This window comes from Adiantum capillus-veneris, chromosome 5, assembly GCF_014529385.1.
Source record: "Adiantum capillus-veneris isolate H3 chromosome 5, ASM1452938v2, whole genome shotgun sequence".
Taxonomy (NCBI): domain Eukaryota; kingdom Viridiplantae; phylum Streptophyta; class Polypodiopsida; order Polypodiales; family Pteridaceae; genus Adiantum; species Adiantum capillus-veneris.
This window is the reverse complement of record NC_140935.1, coordinates 73946898-73967565: the sequence shown is the minus strand read 5'-3', so window position 1 is coordinate 73967565 and position 20668 is coordinate 73946898. Positions and strand designations below refer to the sequence as shown.

Here is a 20668-nt window from a genome sequence, read left to right as displayed (position 1 = left end):
CTGGGAGGGCCTTGCCAACAGGAATCAAGATCCAAGCGCGTGGTATCGAACCCGACAGATGTTCCGAGTGCAGATTAGCTAGCGAAGACCTCTACCACCTTTTCATGGAATGCTCGGCTATTAGAGCCCTTGCAGGAAAGATGTGCAAATGAATACAAAGGACGTGGAAGACTGGGTATTTCAACAAGGATTTGTGCCTTGGTGGCAGACAGTTTCAAAGTTTTGCACTACTTATTTGTACTCAAATTGTCAGATACTGCTTCTTCAGTAACATTTGGAAGGCCAGGAATTGTCGTGTCTTTGATAACAACCTCTCGGTGGCTACTTTCTCAGATATCTTACAAGAAATCAAGGAAACAATATATGTGGTAAGTAAAAGGTATAGCTCAGATGATTGGCTTAGGGCATCCCTCGCCATCCAGTAGTGCCATGTAGTTAGCTACTAGGTACTTGTAACTAAGCTCGGTTGTAACCCTCTGTCCCTTAAGGCTCGGCATGAGCTTGAGACTGATTTGTAATCTATCGGTGACTCTATAATACAATCACTCACAATTGTGAGTTTTGCAAAAAAAAAAAAACCATAGTAATACTCCAGCGAGCTTATTATTGTCTTTCTAAATAAAGAAGCCTTAGAAGTCACAGTTAATAGAACATCCCCACTCAAGGCTATTTTTTGAAACCTCCGACAAAGGCGGTTGTCCTGCTTTCCTGGAAAAAGGTTCGCCTTTTTTTTGTTGAGGTACCCACTCGGTGGTGGTCGAGGTGGCTCTGTTGAGATATTAGCATTCAATGGTGGCCAGGATGGCTTTGTTGGTTGTCAGTTCGTGGACTGGTTGGTCGGGGCTTGATGGTTGGTGCTGCTTTTTCGAGTTTTGCAGGTATACGGCTCACCTTTCTTAGTCTGGTGCTTGGTTTTGTTGTTATGCTGTGTTGTTGGGGTGGGCCGTTCGGTGGCACATGCCCTTCTCTCTGTGGCCCCGATGGGCAAGTGATGGGGGCTTCAGACCCCCCCCCCCCCCCCATTTTTCTCGACAGGCATCTCTCGCTGTGGGTTTTGCGAGGCATGGCTCGTAGCGATGTCTATTCTTCTGTTGCGGTATGTATGGTGATCTTCGAGTCATAGGTTTGTTTGTTGATCTGTCGATCGAGGTGGATCCCATGTTAGCCAGGTGTCTATGTTCTTGAGGAACATGCTTGTTGGGGGTGTTGTTCTTGGGTTTGTTTTGATGTGGGATATATTGTTGTTGGATGATATGGATTTTGGATATATCTATGTTGCTCCATGCTAATCACTCACACTTTGTGAGATTGACCCAAAAAAAAAAATCCTCACTCACAAAGGTTGGCTTAGAGCGGTGTGTGAAGATCCCCTTCACTTATTCAAGGAGTGCCCGACAATTAGAGGCCTTGCGGACAAAATTTACAAATGGATACAAAAGATTTGGAAGATTGATTTTTTCAAGGACAGTCTATTCTCGAGAGGGAAGATTATAAAGAACCGAGCTCTGTCTACACACAAATTATTCGTTTCTACTACTTTGAGTAACTCCGGAGGGCTAGGAACCAGCGGGTGGTCTTTGAAAACGACCCCTCAATAGGTAGTTTTACTAATTGAAAGAACTGTAACAAGTGGAGTCAAGCAATCCATGCTATCATGGTCACAACTAAGTAGCACCACGTAAAGAAAATTTCATAGCGGCTTTCCTAAGTCTGGGACTACATAGCTCCTTGTTCTTGTGGCCCCTCAAAGCTCGTGTCGAGCTTGACGGCTCATTCCTTTATGGTTAATTTAATACATCCACTCACAATTGTATGGCAATAATAATAGGTGTACCTTGTAGTTATGCGACCTCGACACTAAGTAACACCTAGCATTAAAGAGCGGGGGGTAAGGGGATCGACGGCCCGAAAGTGGACGCGGGAAGGCCGAGGTGGATTAAACCCAGACATGCGAGAATCGAGGCAAAATGGGGCCCGACTTTAGCGAAAAAATGAGCCTGTCACCGATCCGATTTGAACCCATGTCCTCGCTGCCAAATTGAGACGCATGAGCTAATCATCTCACCCACACGCACATGTTGTAATCTTGACCAGTTTTCACAAGGTTTTACTATTAAAACACAGGAGTTGCCGTGTTTAATTTGTGGCCGCGTTTAATTCGTGACCGGGTTTAGTTTTTAAATAATCTGGACGGCTGCGATCACCCCGGCTTTCGTGCGTGAACTTCCCGACTATGAATCCCCCCCCCCCCACCTGCCCCCTCTTTAATGCTCGGTGTTAGTTAGTCCCGAGGGTTATGCAATTTATGGATATCTTGATATCTCAACTAAAGACCTCAAAGCTTCTAACTAGAAATAAACTTGTCACGCAAGAAAAGTTAATAAGGAGGATAATTTTGATTTGGTTTGGGGTTTATTAGAGAGAATCTTGGTAGATGCATTTGGTTAGCGAGAGCGATGGGGACGCAATTGACAAGTCGTGCAATTGACACTAGTTGGCAGGTCATGTGATTGATGCGTAAGGGGTAGGTGGTAGGTGGCAAGGGGGAGCCTCAAATTTCTTGGATAGAGAATGTGAATCTTGTAAACCCACTTACGGTTCTGGTTTGGAGCTAATTAGAGAGAATCTTGGTAGATGCCTTTGATTTGAGAGAGGAAAAAGTGAGGGGAGGTAGCTAACCGGTAGGTCACGCAAGGGACGGGTGGCAGGGGACGTGCCGTCTAGAGGGGGCAAGTGATAGGGGACGTGCATCTCAAGTTTCTAGGATAGAGAATGGGAATCTTGTGGGTCCAGATTAATTAAAGAGAATCTTGGTAGATGCATTTGATTTGAAGAGGGAAAAGGGAAGGGGGAGGTGGCTAACAGATTGTGCAAAGGCAGGGGGACATGAGGCATGCTGAAGCAAAGAAAGAAAGACATTGTACGCTTTACTCTAGTAGGCTATTGTAATCTTTATTATAAGCACTCTCTAGGCCTACCTTTCTCTTTTTCAAAGCGCTCTTGGTACTCTATTTCCCAAAACAACAAAAGCAACCAAAAAAAAAGTGGGATGCATACAATTCTGTCAATTTAGCTATAGAATGTAAAAATTGCTACAAATTTTTAACCGAAAACCTGGAAAAGTTTTCTAGAGAGAACGGTTGGAAACTCATGGCACTATTGTTGCATGAGCTTATCATGTACAATTTTTGGTCTTCTTTAATATAAAATAGTGAGCATTGCCATTATTTTTAAAAAAACAAAATAAGTGTTTTTTGGTCTTCTTTAACATAAAATAGCTCACTCTACCAGTGGTTTGTGGCCTAGCAGTAGGGAAGATTTGTAAATGCGTGCAAAAGATCTAGAAGATAGGATTTTTCAAGAACGATCTCTTCCTGGGAGGGAAGGTTTGCAAGAGCCAAGCGCTGCTTATCGCAACACAAATTGTAAGATTTTACTACTTCAAATTAGGTATGAAAGACTAGGAACTATCAAGTCTTCGAGAACATCACGAAAACAACAATGTTCAGGGAGATAGTACAAGAAAGCAGGGGAGGCGATTATAGCCATTGGGAAACGATTGAACTCAAGTGAGTGAAACAAGGCCGTTGATGTTGCAATGATTGACAGACATAAGCGTGGGGTGGCTCCCTTGTCAGCCGGTGTATCTATGGTCTCTTGCGATGTCATGGCTCGTCACCAGCATGGCAGGAATCTATAATTTTTTGGTTATGATAATATAATCAACTCACCATTGTGAGTTTTGCCAAAATAAAATAACTCACTCTAGTGAGCATTGCTATATACATTTTAAACAAAAGTAATCAATGTTTTTGGCGAGCCTTGTAACTATGAACTTTGAATACTTAACACTAGTTTGGTACTGGACATTGAAATGTCATGTGGACATTATAATGTTCTAAAACTTGGAAAGAATCATAGGTCATTTCTATGCTCCAAACCATGTCAAACGGACTTTTTTGAGAAAGCTAACAATGGAGAAAATCTAAATATGCAAGATCAAGCCATTTTTTATAATGAAATTTTTTTAACAAATTAAATGGACACATCAGTGCTCTTGTTTTTGCTTGTTTTTGTCATGTCCACTCAAAATTGAATGATTTTTTTTCCTAGTCAAATGAATTTTGTTTGTCACAAAACTTTAAAGGGACATTGTAACGTCTGATTGTAGTACCAAACTAGTGTTAAGCATCAAACATCAGATATGAACACTAATAACCTTCTAATTGCAAGTTGTATTTGCTACAAAATAACTTGTTTTGCCCATAATGATAACTTTTCTTTGTATTTTTGACAAAAAGAAAAGTTAACTCAAATTGATAAGGATCATTAAGTGGATAAACACTTGATTTAAGTGGATAACAAGAGAAAATTTTGAAAAAGGAAAGGGAAGTCCTAGCACGGCTCACTGAAAAATAGTGAGATTAGACAACCCACCAGAGAGGACAAAGCTTTTCTAAACAAATTATCTAATTGAAGGGGGAAAAAACCCTATTGCATTAGAAGAGATCCAATTTTTTAAATAAAAAGCACTCAATCAGAGGCAATTCTTTGGACATAATTGACTTGCCTAAATTGCTCAATCAACCCTACCTATTTGTGCAATTGATGCTACATGGGATGTGTCCACCTTTCAAAGAACATAACGCACAAAGAAAGTGGAGCTCAAAAGAAAGTGGGGCACATACCTATATGCTTCTCATTGAAGCTGGTGACTTCAAAGTATCCAAAGAGATGGTACAAACATATCCAAACCAAAAATTTAATGGTACATATATACAGAAATTGGATTTTTGACTAAATCACTTTGTAATAGAGGATTTGATTACTATAGGAAGGTGAGATTTGTTTGTGTGTGTGTGTGTGTGTGTGTGTGTGTGTGTGTGTGTGTGTGTGTGTGTTTTCGGAGGAGAAGAAAATGCAATATGTTGGTCATGATGACGACTGATTGGAGCAATGCTCTGATGCGAGCACAAAGGAGCTCAAACCATGGCTTTTGTCGTCTCTATGTGACACGTGGATACACATGCCCTCTTCATGCATCGACAGATGTGCTCAACTCTCTATTTAAAAGGATATATTTGCAAAGATGAGATGAGATCATGTATTTTTAAGCCATAAATCGCCAAGGGATATTGTACGCCGGTGTCCTATGTTTCTACAAGCAATGTAGTGTCTACACTCAAAGTAAAGGGATGCAAGTGTGGTGGTGGTTGTTAGAGTGGAGGAAAGGATGATATTCTTGCATAAGAATCCAGTAGATTTGTAGTTGCACAAATAGTCACAAGTTAAATAAAGAAGTCCAAAAGTAATAGAGCTTATGGCGTTACTTACTCAACCTTAACTTTTAAGGATAGATTAAGGAAAGCAATGTGAGTATGTAACTTTAGTGTGTGAAAAGCTAGTGGATATCAAAGCATGCTCACTTTTGCAAGAGTACAGGGTCCTCTATTCACCCCTTTTACTTTGTAACATAAACACATCGTTCCAACATTCTTGTCAAAGTGCTTCCCACTATTGTAAGACACTAGAATCTAATATCACCTGATACCACCTCATCAAAATAAAGCACGTCCCTTTGAATCCTCTCACCTCTATATAGTGCACACCTTTTGACAGTTGGTGGTCATCAAGCTTCACATTGTTTTAATATCTTTGTGACTCTATTCCTTGCAATTCATGCGACAAAAAGTGATTTATTTTATACTATTGCAATGACGACAGACCTTCTCGCTCTTCTAGTGGGGATACTGGGTAAGAGCCTCTTCTTTTCACATGCCTTACACATAATCAGCATTGTGCATTTACTTGAATGAACTAGCTCAATTTGGTGGCACTCAATTATAGTTTGATTACCATCACCACATATGTTTGTTATGCTATTGATCATGTTCATGCAAGGCCTTAATACATTCTTGATCATGGTACTTAAGATTTTTCTAAATTTTATGTGCTTTGATACATTTCTTTGCAGGAAACATAACCTCAAGTTTGGTCTTTGCTTCACCCCTGTAAGTACATCAAGCAACTTTCGTACATGTCTCTTTTCTTTTGCAATGATTTTTTCTAGATTTAGACAGAACTCTTTGCATTGCACTAATATAGTCAAATTGCTTTTTGTTTTTGCAGTGTTACCTTCTATGGGATAATAAAAAAGAGAACCACTGAGAGTTTCTCTCCGGTACCTTACATCACTTGCATGCTTAGTCAAGCACTATGGACTTATTATGGAATTATTAAACCCAAGGGATTAATAATTGCATCAATTAGTGGAGTGGGATTTATATTTATGATGTGCTACCTTGGTATCTTTGTGATATTCGCATCGATGCCGAATAGAGTAAGTAACTTTGGGTACCAACTTGCATTTGCAACTCTAACAAGATAATTGTTTCATCTTACCACTTTTAACTTTTTTTATGGAACAGATGTATGCCTTGAAGCTATTAACATTGTCATTGACCTCATTTGTGGCCTTATTTTTGGGCACATTCTTTGGCTCACACGATCGAACAAGATTGACTATCGTGGGATTCCTATGCGCCATTAACTCTGTTTGCATGTTCGCATCACCACTTTGTGTGATGGTAATGGTTTTTTGTTGGATTCGTGCAAATATTTTCTTGATTACATCGAGCTTCAAGTTAATTCTAACGTGATATTGGCTTGATTACTGTAGAAGAAGGTCATCACAACAAAGAGTGTGGAGTTTATGCCTTTCTTCTTAACCCTTTCACTTTTTGCTAACGGTGGAACATGGGCAACATACTCTATCATTGTGAGAGATTTATTCATGGGGGTAAGAGAAATACAAAATTTGTGGTCAACAATGTGACTCATGAATGTAACTTGCATTTAGAACAAGCACTTAACAAACCCCTCCTCTAAATACCATTAATAGGTTCCTCTCTCTCTCTCTCTCTCTCTCTCTCTCTCTCTCTCTCTCTCTCTCTCTCTCTCTCTCCCTCTCCACAAAATCAACGGGAGAAACATTTTAAAATTTTATTTCATTGATTGGCCTCAAAAAATTGAAACAATAAATCTCTTTTGTTGAACTCTTGTAGTACACAACACATTTCTAAGCTCTACATTAGACCAAACAACTCATAGGAGCTCATTTATGAACCATGCTCTAGTTTTGGTTGAAAAAAATAAGTCTTGATATAGGCAATATACTTAAAGTGAGGTACTAAAAGGTTTTTCTACCTAAAAGATAAATCGAGTATATAAGGCATAATATGCATCTCTCTCTCTCTCTCTCTCTCTCTCTCTCTCTCTCTCTCTCTCTCTCTCCCCTTCCTTCTTTCTCTTGTATCTATTTTGTGGATAATATGTATCAACTAACTCTTTGATCCTGCTCATGTTATTTTTAGGTTCCTAGCGGCCTTGGTTTCCTTTTTGGAGTGGCCCAGCTTTTGTTATACTTTTGCTACTACAAGAAAATCCCTAAAGAAGTAAATGACACAAAACTATGTTTTGAACCAGTAAAGCCTCCCTCTAAAGGCCAACAACCATCAATGGAAAAACTAGAGGAATACCCTAGCCAAATTCAAATTCAATTCTAATCATGTAACATAAGTAGGGAAGGCACCTCATTGGTTCAACTTTGGCCCACGGAAGCATATGTCTGGCCAAAGCTTGTAATGCAAGTTTTCGTGTAAAAACAAGTCAAAATGGTTGTGCATATATATATATATATATATAGTGATGGCACTAGGACTCTATACATGTGCGTGCACAAAAATGTGATGCACATGAGAAAGAGTGGCCAAAGAAGTTGAAATACTTAACATCCTTTGTAAAAATATTGGAAATATAAAAGAACGATGTGAAAAGTAGCGGTGCCCCTGAAAACGGATGAGATTGTAACCCAATACTTAATTCCCCTCTTTTTAAAACAATGTCGTCTCTCTCTCAAAGTGACCTAAATATAACAAAAGCCAATGCTTAGATAATGCCCCTCTTATATGAAAAATGAAGAAAAGAAGTTTATGTTACAATTGCCATGCTGCACTAGGCAACAAGTTTTGGCAACTTACACGCACACCCCCCCCCCCCCCCCCCCAAAACACACACACACACACACACACACACGGTTAGTAGAGTATGCTTATGGTAGCACTATACATACCTCTATTGAGAAGTCTCCATTTGGGATTTTTTATGGAAGACCTAAGGTGCCTTTACCTTTATTACTTCTAATAAAAAATTTTCCATAGACAAGTGTGCCCAAGATCTTCAATTGCATCTCAAAGGTAAATGTTGTACAGCACGAGCGAAAATTAAAGCTAACAACCATAGATGACCCTTTACATTTCAGAGCAATGATGGGGTGTCGTTCAAGCTCCCGAAGGCTTGTTCTTGACAAGAACTAGCAAGGTGATCAAACTAGTTAAATTCAAAGATAGTATGGACCGTTTCAAGTTCAAAGGAAGATAATTGATGGCTTGTACGCTACTCATTGTCGTGCATATAATGTTGTCCATGTAAGCTCAATTAAACCTTTAGAGGGTATTCCTCCATTGGAACCTCCATAAGAAGACCACCAAAATTTGACTTGACGCACTCCAACCCAAGCATTTCCCTAAGCACAAGGACAATCTACTCCACAACTTTAAAAGTTCTTCAAGAGTATTTGTTTTGAAGAGCTTATAAAATCACAATGCGCACGCACTCCCCGTGATAGAGTAAAGATGTACACCTAGGTTGAAGATATAAAAAACATGATGTATAACTAAATTCAAGTAAGAAATATTACATTGAACACTCCTTTTGCGTCTTCATTGCCTTCTATATACGAGTCAAATTAAACTCTTCAACGATCATGACACAAACATGCAATTGTAAATACAATTACCTGATAGAAGAACTACCATCAAAGAGCTTCCCCCCCCCCCCCCCCCCCCCCACACACACACACACACACACAACATTTGAAGCCAAGGGCTTCATATTTTTGACACATACATGAAGAATCACTATTGCAAATAGCAAAAAACCCAGCACCATAATTTAAGCAAATCTATATCATAGATAAATAATGTGAATGCATTGCCAATAAGCCTCATGCAATGCCCGGCTATCATAATGCTATCCATAAGCTCAGTAGCACGTGAGGATATTGATGAACGAGAGCGTGTGTTTTCCAGGACAAATCATTTACATTGCTGGACATTGTGTCCAGATCAAATAAAAATGTTTACATGATGAATGCATTGCAAAAAAATTAGCTCGGATGCTGCCCTATGAGCGAGTAATGAATCATGCATGATACCCAGAGAAACTCAGGTTTATTAGCTGCTCAGGAATTTAGCTTCTCTCCCAAACTTGGTAATCGGAACCCTTGTCCAGACAGTGTTGCCAATTTCCCTCAAGATTATTTTGTTTTGAAGGATTCCAGTCTAGATAGCCCAATTTTATGACTAAATTGTCCCCAATTTGTGCAACATATCCTTGATTAGTTGCATGATGAATTTTGACAGGACTTCGGCAATGGACACCAGTCCGTGTTCTAACTGCGATCAGCTCTGCTATAGGGTCTCGCAAGCCAAAGTCGTAGAAATGGTCGTAAAAGATAACAGGCTGCACCATTAATGGGTTAAAAAACCAGAAAAGAAAATCAGTTGTTGTTCCATGAATCAAATGGTACAAAATGTCTTGATTCAAGCTAAAAGACTAACAAAATTTACCGTGCCAGGATGTGTTAGGATGTATGCATATCCTTGCATTAGCTTCTCACGGGGAAATGGCCAATGACCCTGTACATGTTTGGTTGCATAGTCAACACACATCAATATGTCTACAAATTACATTAATTATATTATCCATAGCCAAGTGTCTAATGTGAAGTCTCGACTGAGCCTAAGAGTAGAATAGTATACTTCTGGCTTGAAATGCCATTATATTCATTACAATGTCTACCTGTGATGATTGCACCTAATGTTAAAGCTCACAACCTTCCCATCACTGGAAGTCCAAGAAAAAGCCCGAAAACTTTTTCCATAAAGCAAATTTCTCCCTGCCCAAAGCAGAGAGGTGCATTGGTGACCCACTATCATGAAGCTAAGTCTGGTCTGGGCAGTCAAAATTACCACCAGCTGCACGGCCTATATGCTTCCGTTTTTGCACTTTAATCTACTAGGTTAAAGAGAAAAGACAAATCATAGACCCTTTTGCTACAAAAACGTATTAGAGCTCGGCTTTAACCTGAGTGGACCCAGTATCATGATTCTCCAAAAAAGTGACTGCTCGTGATGGCCACCATCCCAGTACACCGGGAGGCTTGCCTTGAGGATCAATCAACCGCCAGTACTCATTATGGAGAGCTGCATGTAATATACCCTGTGGAATACAAAAATTCAAACCAAGGGTACAAGCAACTTTTGTATATAATCTTCAAAAACACCAAACAACAAGTCGTCCACGGCAAATTACGTTAAGCCATGCGGGGAAAAAAAGTGTAGCGGCAGGCATACCTTAGTTGTCACATCAAAAGCTGATGACATCCCTCCTGTTGCATTTAACCAATTCACTATTCTCTGCCTGTGAGCATCTGTATTGCATTTGACGTAACAATTGTTAGCTCTAGGCAGTTTGCTACAAAATTTAAGTGACAGTGGCATAAAAAACATCACACAGGTGAAACCTTGGTTATAACAAACATTGCCACCCTCATATGACAAACTGTCCCAATATTCTCCAATTGCAAAGGCTGGAGCAGTCGCTTCAATATATTCCTTCACATAGCCACCCCAAAATCCTCTGAATTCAAAGCACAGAAGCTTAATGAAGAAAATTGCAGAACAGGTCGAAAGAAAATTTATAAAGATGGAAAGCCAAGGTCTGAAAGGGGCCACATTGAGTAGCGCATACATCAATGGATTCATGCTCACAGAACAAAACCACTAACCTTACAAAATCTAAACGCCATCCATCATATCCAATCTCTGTGCGGAGCCATTTCATCCATTCTATAATGTCTCGTCGAACAAAATCTTGGGAATGATCAATATTAGGTGCTGCATGGAAGAAGTCCCCTGCAAATACAGGACACTAGTACAAATGAAACCATTACACAAGAGAGTGGATGAGAACTGTCGGGAAAAACCTTTAACAAGTTGATTGCAGAATAGCACACAAAATGACTTTACACCATTAACTTAGCGGGATCCTAGAGGTATCTAAACTACTACAGCGACAAGGGAAATGCCCTACAACCTCAAATTTCTTCACCAGCAGCCAGCTCACACGAGAAGAGAGCCATCTGCCAGTTACAGCACGGGAGATTAGCAGATCACAGGTTTACAAGGTGAGCATCCTATTTATGCAGCTCATACACTCACCCCTTTCATTGCTTGTATCATTAATGGGAAGGGCCTATCATTCGAGTAGATTATGCACACACAAAGCAAGAGAACTTTAGGACCCCAGTAACCACAGGACTATCATAATTGTTCATACCGTCGCAAACTTTATGGTACGGTGCTCAAGACAGAGTTGGGTTCTTACAAAGAGATGGAGGGAGTAGTGAGATCACTCAGAAAACTCAGCAACCTGTATTCAACGAGCCTTCTTTACCACTGACCATATAATCACTACGAGATGTAGCGAAGGTTAAATTGCTGCTCTGTTGATTTCCACTAGGTATTTAAGTCAGTGCCACGAGAGAGACTTTTCCAATCATTGAGGATCCCATCAGGTATAGTTTCAGGTGAGTATGCTTTGTATGAGTAGGTGCTCAACCGTGCACTGCCCCGGGAGGCCATCCACAGTTATTACTGGCACCATAGGTATGATGCAAGGATGGAACTCTTTCTTACACTATTTGGGCTCTAGTATCTACATTGACGAGGTAGCTGACTTTAACATTCGCCGTGTTGCAGGAGGGATGGATGTCTCAGGTTACAACGTCCACATTACATTGTATGCTGATAACACTAATTTGTCTGAGTCGCAGGTGAGACTACATCATCATCTCCATGTACATACTAAAGAGACTTCCAATCAGCCTTGAGAAGACCCAAGACCATGACTTTCCACACCTTAGAGAAAGTCCGACGACCATATGGAGTAAGGCAGACTGTGTGATTCTGTCCAACCGTATAAGAGGTGCAATCTCTCATTTATGGCTATGCAAGGTTCCTTGAGGTGTCAAAGGAGGCCATTTGATGGCAACTTTATGAGGGCACCTAGCCCAACTCACCCTCAGGTCCTCTTGTGTTTGTAAGAGGACAATGGAGAGAGAAGGAGAGTGCCCCACCATGCGGCCAACAAGAGTTTGTGTCCAAGGTAATGTCGAGCGGCAGCCTAATACTGGCAATGTCCTCTGGCGTCAGAGCGCAAGTCGAGGTAAAGGGTTTAAGAGTAGGCGTAGTGGTGCTCGTACCTAGTGTAGCGGCCCCCATGGAGAATAATCCAAAAGACGGATGCCAACAGGGCCATGAACTCCAGCAAGAGCACGCTCTCTCTCTCTCTATATAGATGTGCACTCATACCCCCTAGAGATAAGACATCCACACACACAACCCCCCCCCCCCCCCCCCCCCCCCCCCCCCCCCCCCCCCAACATGACCACAATTTGGTAATTTGTACTTTTTTTAATCCTTTCCCAGTAGTTGGAGCTACACCTTCACACGGGAGATGGACTCTGTATATACAGATGGGATCTCCAGATGGCTGTGCACTAACGAGCCAGGGCGACCTCTGGAGGAGCTTACTACTATACTAACACAGACATTACATGATGCAGCAGCAGAGGCATACCCACATACTCAGCTGAGCAGAGACGCCGTTCTGGCAGCATGCCGCAGAACAGTTGGTATGATGTGGAATGCCGCAAGCTTAGAGCCAGACTTCAGAGGGAGGTGCTTTTGGGGGACATCACTCACAGACACAGATTGACTTCCGACGCCTAGTGCGGCGGAAGAAGAGGGCATTTTTGGCTCAACTAGAGCAGGATCTATACCAGCTATTCTTGACTCAGGACTCACGTGAGGCATGGTGGCTCTTTCATGAGCACTCTCCCCCCCCCCCCCCCCCTTTGCCATTACCTCTACAGAGGCCTAGGGCCAGTACGCATCATCTTTGTATACAGTTCCTGGACAAAGGCCCCTTCCAGACCCTCCCGATCCATGCCCACACGTATGTGCTTTTTTCACCGCTGAGATGGTGAAGAAGGCCATTGACAGGATGAGGACTGGGAGAGCATATGATCATGATGGCTTAGTGGCTGAGCATTTCATGCATGCCAGAGATCTACTAGTAGAGCTTCTAGCAGTTATGTTTAACCGTGCCATGTGTGAGGGCTTGCCTGACACTTGGAGCCTATCTACTATTGTACCTATCTTCAAGTCAGGCGACCCTATGGAGCCAAGGAATTATCGCACTATCATGATTGGACACACATTGGCACGGTTGTACGCATCCATTCTTGAGCAGCAGCTCAATAGATGGGCAGAGAGGAAGAGGAGAGGAAGAGGATACGCGCAGCCGGGCAGGCAGGGTTCAGGAGAGGCTTTTCTACTCTTGACCATATCTTGACACTCAGAACCATCATTGAGGAGGGCAGATCACATGGGAGACGGATCTATTGTAGCTTTGTGGACTTCCGCAAAGCATTGGACACAGTACCCAGAGCTAGATTGATGCGCATACTACAGGAGATGGGAGTACCTACAGAGCTCATTTGGGTGATCATGGCATTATACAGGTCAGTAGTGGGGCATGTACGCACCTCAGAGGGTCTATCTACACCGGTTCACTCCACTATTGGGGTGAAGCAGGGCTGTCCGCTCTCTCCTACTCTATTTGGTATGTATGTGGATGAGGTTTCTGACTACATTGAGAGTGATGGTGATAGAGGTGCATAGCTGGCAGGGACATGGATTCCACTCTTGTTATATGCTGATGATATTGTGTTGATCTCCGACTCTCTGGAGGGGATGCAATGTCACTTGGATGCTTTGCATAGGTTTGTCCACGAAAGTGGTTTGTCTGTCAACCTTGGTAAAACCAAGGCTATGGTGTTCAATACCACCCCACAGTGGATCAGGAGGTCAGCACCTACATTCACATACGGCCAGGAGACCATGGAGTATACGGATGCTTACACTTACCTTGGAGTGGTTTTTAGCGGACCAGCATTTTCATTGAGGAGAGCAGCAGAGACCAGATTGACTTGAGCCCATGCAGCATTGGGTAGATTGGAGAGAATGTGTTTGCAGGTTCAGTTTCAAGAGCCTCTGACGAAGCTCTGGCTCTATAACACTTTGGTGGCCTTTGCATTGCTCTATGGAGCTGAGATATGGGGACCTTCATTGGATCATCACGGGAGGTCAGGTCGCACGGATGGATGGGGGGACATGGAGAAACCTCTGATCTCTATGATCTCGTGGCTCATTAGAGCCAAGGCTTCAGTAACACGTGCAATTATCCGAGTAGAGCTAGCACCCCCCCCCCCCCCCCCCCCCCCCCTAGTGGTTGAGGTGCTCACCAGATCAGTCTCCTTCATACACCGCATGTGGGAACTTCCCAAAGACAGCCTTGCACTTGAGTCCTCTCAACAGTTAGCCATGCAGGGAGATACAACATGCTGGTATGGGGAGATGACATCACGGTTTCAGGTGCATGGGTTCAGCATAGATAGGTTGCCACCCTTCCAATACTCACTGGATGCACCATCTCTCACACTTACACGGTTCGAGATCACCAGGCTCATCCGCCAGGACTTGACTAAGCTAGACACCAAGAGGACATGGATACAGCCAGCACAGGAGTTGGGCACAAAGATGGCTTTCTACAGAGAGCATCTTCTCCAACTTACGGAGGACGGTTTTGTGACGAGACCCAGATACATGGACACCCACCTGTCTCATGGGATACGATGTGCTATTGGCCAAATACACACATCTTCACACCAATTGCGGATTGAGACTGGGAGATACAACGGAGTACCAACAGAGGCCAGGACATGCCCCTTGTGTGACATGGAGCGTGAGATAGAGTTACACTACACATGCCGCTGCCCCGTCTACTACGAGATACGAGGTCGCTTCCATTGCTTGTTTAGAGAAGGTTTTGGACCACTCTCCAGAGTCATAGGGTATGAGGATCAGAGATGCCTAGGGTTGTTCTTGCTCGAGCTACGCAGACACAGAGATAGCCTGATGAGAGGAGAGGCTAGCCAGTCTCAGAGACGAGACGGATTACATATTTCTTTAGAGCAAACACTGGGCAATCGGAGGAGCTACTCCCACAGCAGAGCTCACATTCGTGTCGCACCATAGGCACACTGATCGCCCACGACTGCGGAAGACTACACAGCATCAACGGAAGCTCCATCAGAAGATTCGGATCACTTTGGCCAGACATGCACGACGCTCGGTCAAACTACTGACCATGGAGGAGATTGATGAGATCCGCCAGCGACGACCGATGCTAGATCTCCTGTGATTTAGCTATTTAGCTATCCCACCCAACTGCGTACTTTGCTTTTGCTTAGTTCACATCAAGCATCTTAGGATTCCATAGTATTTTTGTTTTCTTATGTTGTTAGTTAGTTTATTTTGTTACTCTGACTTTGTATCAGATCCACCACATTGTAACTTTCTGGTCTCATAGGTCACTTTGGCCTTTTGAAGACGTTAATATAACATTTCATCTCATCTCTCTCTCTCTCTCTCTCTCTCTCTCTCTCTCTCTCTCTCTCTCTCTCTCTCTCTCTCTCTCTCTCTCTCTCTCTCTCTCTCTCTCTCTCTCTCTCTCTCTCTCTGTGTGTGTGTGTGTGTGTGTGTGTGTGTGTGTGTGTGTGTGTGTGTGTGTGTCGCACGCGCCCCCTTCCCCCCCCCCCCCCCCCCCCCCCTAGCTAGCAAGGACATGGATCCCATTGTTGTTATATGCTGATGATATTGTGTTGATCTCTGCCTCACCAGAGGGTATGCATCGACAGTTGGATGCATTACACAGTTTTGCAGAGGATAGTGGATTGTCTGTAAACCTTGGTAAAACCAAGGTTATGGTGTTTAACACTACACCACAGTGGATCGGGAGATCAGCACCGACTTTAACATATGGTCAAGAGATTGTAGAGTATACATATGCATACACTTACCTTGGGGTTGTCTTCACTAGGCCGAGATTTTCTTTGGGGAGAGCAACAGAGACTAGACTGACTAGAGCTTATGCGACCTTGGGAGGCTTGGAGAGGATGTGATCGCAGGCTCAGTTCCAGGAACCTCGGACAAAGATATGGCTCTTTGATACTTTAGTAGCCTCAGCTATGTTGTATGCGGTGCACATATGGGGACCTTCTGTAGGCCAAGACGGTTGGAGACGTATGGAGAGGCCCTTGGTATCTATGATCTCTCGACTGATCAGAGCCAAGGCCTCCGTACCCCACGCTATCATTCCAGCAGAGCTAGCTGCCCCTTCTATGGAGATTGAGGCGCTTACCATATCAATCTCCTTTGTGCACAGCTTGTGGGATACTACTAGAGACAGATATGCTAGACTGGCCCTTGAGTCTTCCAGACAGTTAGCTCTTTAGGGAGACACTTCATGCTGGTATGCACAGATGACGTCATGGTTTCAGATGCATGGCTTCACCATGGACAGGCTGCCCCCTTTCCAGTACTCTCTTCAGACACCCTCGATGTCTCTTACACGGGTGGAGATTACTAGACTCAATCGTCAAGACCGGATCCAGCTGGATACCAGGAGGACATGGATAGAGCCGCCACAGGAGTTGGGCACGAAGATGGATTTCTATAGAGAGCATCTTCTCCACCTCACAAGAGATGGGTTTGTGATTCGACCCAGCTACATGGATACACATATGTCTTGATGGTTTGCAGTGTGCCATTGGTCAGATACGCACATCCTCACATCAGCTGGAGATTGAGACTAGTAGATTCAGAGGATACCAGCAGACAACAGGATATGCCGCTTATGTCAGCTAGAGCCAGAAACAGAGCTACATTACATATGTCATTGCACAGTGTACTATGAGATTCGGGGCCGTTTCCACTGCTTATTCATAAAGGGTTTCGGTCCTTTCTCTAGGGTCATGAGTTATGAAGATCAGAGATGTCTTAGGCTATATCTACTTGAGTTACACAAATATAGACACTTTACTGGGGAGAGCTAGAGAGAAACAATCCCAGAGACAGATTACAAATTTCTTTTCACTCAATATGGGACGGCCAGAGAAGCAGACATCACTGCAGAGCTCGGCCCACACTCATTCGACCACTTCCGGCACACTTAGCGACCGAGCACTAGAGCTACGGAGATCCAGAAGACCAGGATTGAGGAGAGCAGCTACACAGCATCGACAAAGACTACAGCAGAGGATTCGAGCCATACTCTCTCGACATCCAAAGTGTAGATGAGGATGGATTCTAGCAGTAGTAGTAGTATTTTTGTTCTAGTCTTTTTGTACCTAGACATGGTATCAGATTCACAATTTTGTAACAATTTGGTCTCATAGGTCATTTTGGCCTTTTGAAGATGTTAATATAACATTTCATTTCTCTCTCTCTCTCTCTCTCTCTCTCTCTCTCTCTCTCTCTCTCTCTCTCTCTCTCTCTCTCTCTCTCTCTCTCTTCCGTCACAATACAGAGAAAACGGCAATTGCTTCTTGAAACCGACAGTGTTGAAGAGAACAGTTTCTGCTAATCACTCTTGTAGCTTAAGATGAAGAGTGTTAAGACTTTGAGCATTGAGATGAAAATCACAAGTGGTATTTTCACACAATGGTGATACACAGACAAAAGCGATACTCACAGAGAGAGAGAGAGAGAGAGAGAGAGAGAGAGAGAGAGAGTGTGTAAGTTATAAGATAACTTAATTCGCAGATGCAAAACACTAATTGATATGGCTATGATTATGGCTCTGATACCAAAACACACACACACAATAGATTGCAAGCGGAAGGAGTATAGTAGGATGTATTCAACATACAAAGTATGAATAAGGTGTGTAAGGGATCGCTATAGGAATTACAATATAAGGCTAGGCTTCACTTGAGATGGATGAGAGAAAACTAGAACTCAAACCCGAGATGCCTTTACAATGAGGCCTGGCCTCTTTTATATAGGAAAGGCATAGCTTGAGGCTCAAGGTAACGCCTTGGTGGGTATGGTAGTGGATGTCACTTTACATGAGTGGGCATCACTTTACACCAATGGGTGTCACTGTCCAAGGTGGTTTATTGCTTTACAAAGTGGACAGGTCAAAAGATAGAGAGAACTGGAGGATAAGGAGTGGTAAGTGGAGAATCTTATTACACACGCTTTTTTTAGACATTGAGTGCTAGCACAACCGTGTGGATTATGACATAAGTAATTATGTCATTGGTAACATTCTTTTTGCTTGGGTAAGCGAAGATGTCACTCATATATCTATATATCTATATGTCACTCGTATATATATATATATATATATATATAGAGAGAGAGAGAGAGAGAGAGAGAGAGAGAGAGAGAGAGAGCCACAATACACACAGACAATAGATTGCAAGCGGAAGGAGTATATTATGATGTATTCAACATACAAAGTATGAATAAGGTGTGCAAGGGATAGTTATAGGAATTACAATATAAGGCTAAGCTTCACTTGAGATGGATGAGGGAAAACTAGAACGCAAACCCAAGATGTCTTTACAATGAGGCGTGGCCTCCTTTATATATGAAAGGCATAGCTTGAGGCTCAAGGTAACGCCTTGGTGGGTAAGGTAGTGGATGTCACTTTACATGAGTGGGCATCACTTTACACTAGTGGGTGCCACTGTTTAAGGTGGTTTATTGCTTTACAAAGTGGACAGGTCAAAAGGTAGAGAGAGGTGGAGGATAAGGAGTGGTAAGTGGAGAATACGCTTTTTTTCTAAACACTAAGTGCTACCACAGCCGTGTGGATTATGACATAAGTGATTATGTCATTGGTAAGGTTCCCTTTGCTTAAGTAAGCGAAGATGTCACTCCACCCCGCCTTTGGAATGAGTCGACTTAGGTTAGGATATCAGCAAGGACATTGGTAGAACCTTTGACATATTCATACTGGTAGTCCCACTTGGTAAACTAGGAGGTTTGTCGGAATAGTCGTTTATCGTTGTCTGCAAGAATGTGCATCCTTTAGCCAGATAGGGATCTGCTTGTATTAGGGTTGCAACTTCAGTTTGGATGGTTGCTTGAGTTAGGTTAAACTCATTAAGATATACATTGGGCCATTCATGTGAAGGAATGGTATACTGAAGTTGTTGTAGGATAGTTGCATGATAACCTTTTTCCTTCCATCGAAATTTGAAATACTTGTGGTTAAAGGTGATAGGCAGCAATCTGTACAGAATATCATTGCCAATGATCATATCATAACTTGGCTGAGAACAGAGATAGGCAAAGATAGGTATTTTGGCCTTTCCAAGCACAGTAACCATAATTTGACCCGATGATTTATCGACTCTTCAGATTTGTTAGCACATTTAATCAAAAATGGTTCATCTAGTTTTTCCCAGTAGTTTTCAGGAATAAACCTTTCGTTCAGGAGAGTCAAGCTGGCTCCTGTATCTAACATAGCATTGAGAGAATTCTGAAATTTTGTATTCATAATTATAGTAATGGAGACTCCTTTTAGTGGTGAGAGATTGTTATCTCCATTTAGTGGTTCTTGAATTTCTTCTAATTGTGAAGATATGAACTCCTTTACCTGTTTGGCGATCTTTGTAAGGTTGTGATGATTATTCAGAATCAACCTTGTGTTGTGACACATGATGGTTCGGATGTCATCAATGTCTTCTAGAAGTTTGTCAAGTTTAGAGAGAACTAGACTTGAGTGGCCAAAGGTTTCTGATTGGGCGTTTGTTGGATAGAACCATTCTTCTAATAGTTGCTTGTCTTTTCTAATGCTCGGTATAGATGATTCTTCTGATATTTGCTCAAGGGTATGCTTATCATCTATTATTGGAGCAAAGACTTCAAGCTCTGCAGGATCATCAATCCATTGATGCACATGTCTGTCGATTGGATTAATCCATGCTTTCTTTATGGCTTCAAAGTTAATTGGCTTGATTTGCTCAGCATCCAATTGTTTTGGAGGGTCAGCTTCTTCAGAGATTTCGACTTGGAAATCAAAGTCTGCATAATTAATATAAAACTTTCTCCAGTCTTAATAACATGATGATCTAAGTATGGCCACCTTGGTATTGATCTATTTGGCCTTATCTTTATCAGTCTGAGGTCCGAGAGGGTATTTTGGATCTCGAATAGTTTCTTCTTTCTTATGGGAATGATAGATAGAGGAGTCTCTCTTTTCTCCATGATTTAGAAATGGTAGATCTTCTACCGGAATACCATCATTACTGATTGCTGGAGATTCCAAGATATCTTGTCTTTGTTCTTCACTAATTTCCTAAATTGTAATAGAGACATTATCTTTAGTTATAGACTCTTTACCTTTAGTTGATGAAGAGCTTGATCCTGTCTCTCTAAATGAGGAAGCTGGAGGTAATTTTCTTTTGAAAGGGGCTTTGCCAATTACCATGATATCCGCTTTTAGAGGTAGGATATCTTTATTGCCAATTTTTGTTTTATCAGCCATATTTATTTATGTAGATTCCTCTAAATGTGGCTGAATCTTTTGTTGCTTCAATGAGGTGATCATCTCCTTAAGATTTTGT

General features: G+C 42.3%; 2 protein-coding genes across 3 annotated transcripts in view; one reads left to right on the top strand and one right to left on the bottom strand.

Annotated features, from left to right (window-relative positions):
- The first annotated feature begins 5451 nt into the window (after positions 1 to 5451).
- LOC147457533 (bidirectional sugar transporter SWEET5-like) lies at positions 5452 to 7686 on the top strand. The gene is made up of 6 exons (XM_086513608.1): positions 5452 to 5754; positions 5975 to 6011; positions 6130 to 6340; positions 6429 to 6587; positions 6680 to 6799; positions 7374 to 7686. The coding sequence occupies exons 1-6, from the start codon at positions 5715 to 5717 to the stop codon at positions 7563 to 7565; spliced, it is 759 nt and encodes a 252-aa protein (XP_086369734.1). The 5' UTR covers positions 5452 to 5714; the 3' UTR covers positions 7566 to 7686.
- Positions 7687 to 9008: 1322 nt separating this feature from the next.
- LOC147457531 (uncharacterized) overlaps positions 9009 to 20668 on the bottom strand; it is a 56761-nt gene continuing 45101 nt past the window's right edge. For both annotated transcript variants that reach the window (XM_086512400.1, XM_086512399.1), the window contains 6 exons: positions 10910 to 11036; positions 10646 to 10761; positions 10476 to 10552; positions 10207 to 10341; positions 9690 to 9758; positions 9009 to 9582 (listed from right to left, as the gene is read on the bottom strand). In XM_086512400.1, coding sequence (XP_086368526.1) covers positions 9310 to 9582; positions 9690 to 9758; positions 10207 to 10341; positions 10476 to 10552; positions 10646 to 10761; positions 10910 to 11036 — 797 coding nt within the window. In that variant the 3' untranslated portion in view covers positions 9009 to 9309. The remainder of the gene's footprint in view (positions 9583 to 9689; positions 9759 to 10206; positions 10342 to 10475; positions 10553 to 10645; positions 10762 to 10909; positions 11037 to 20668) is intronic.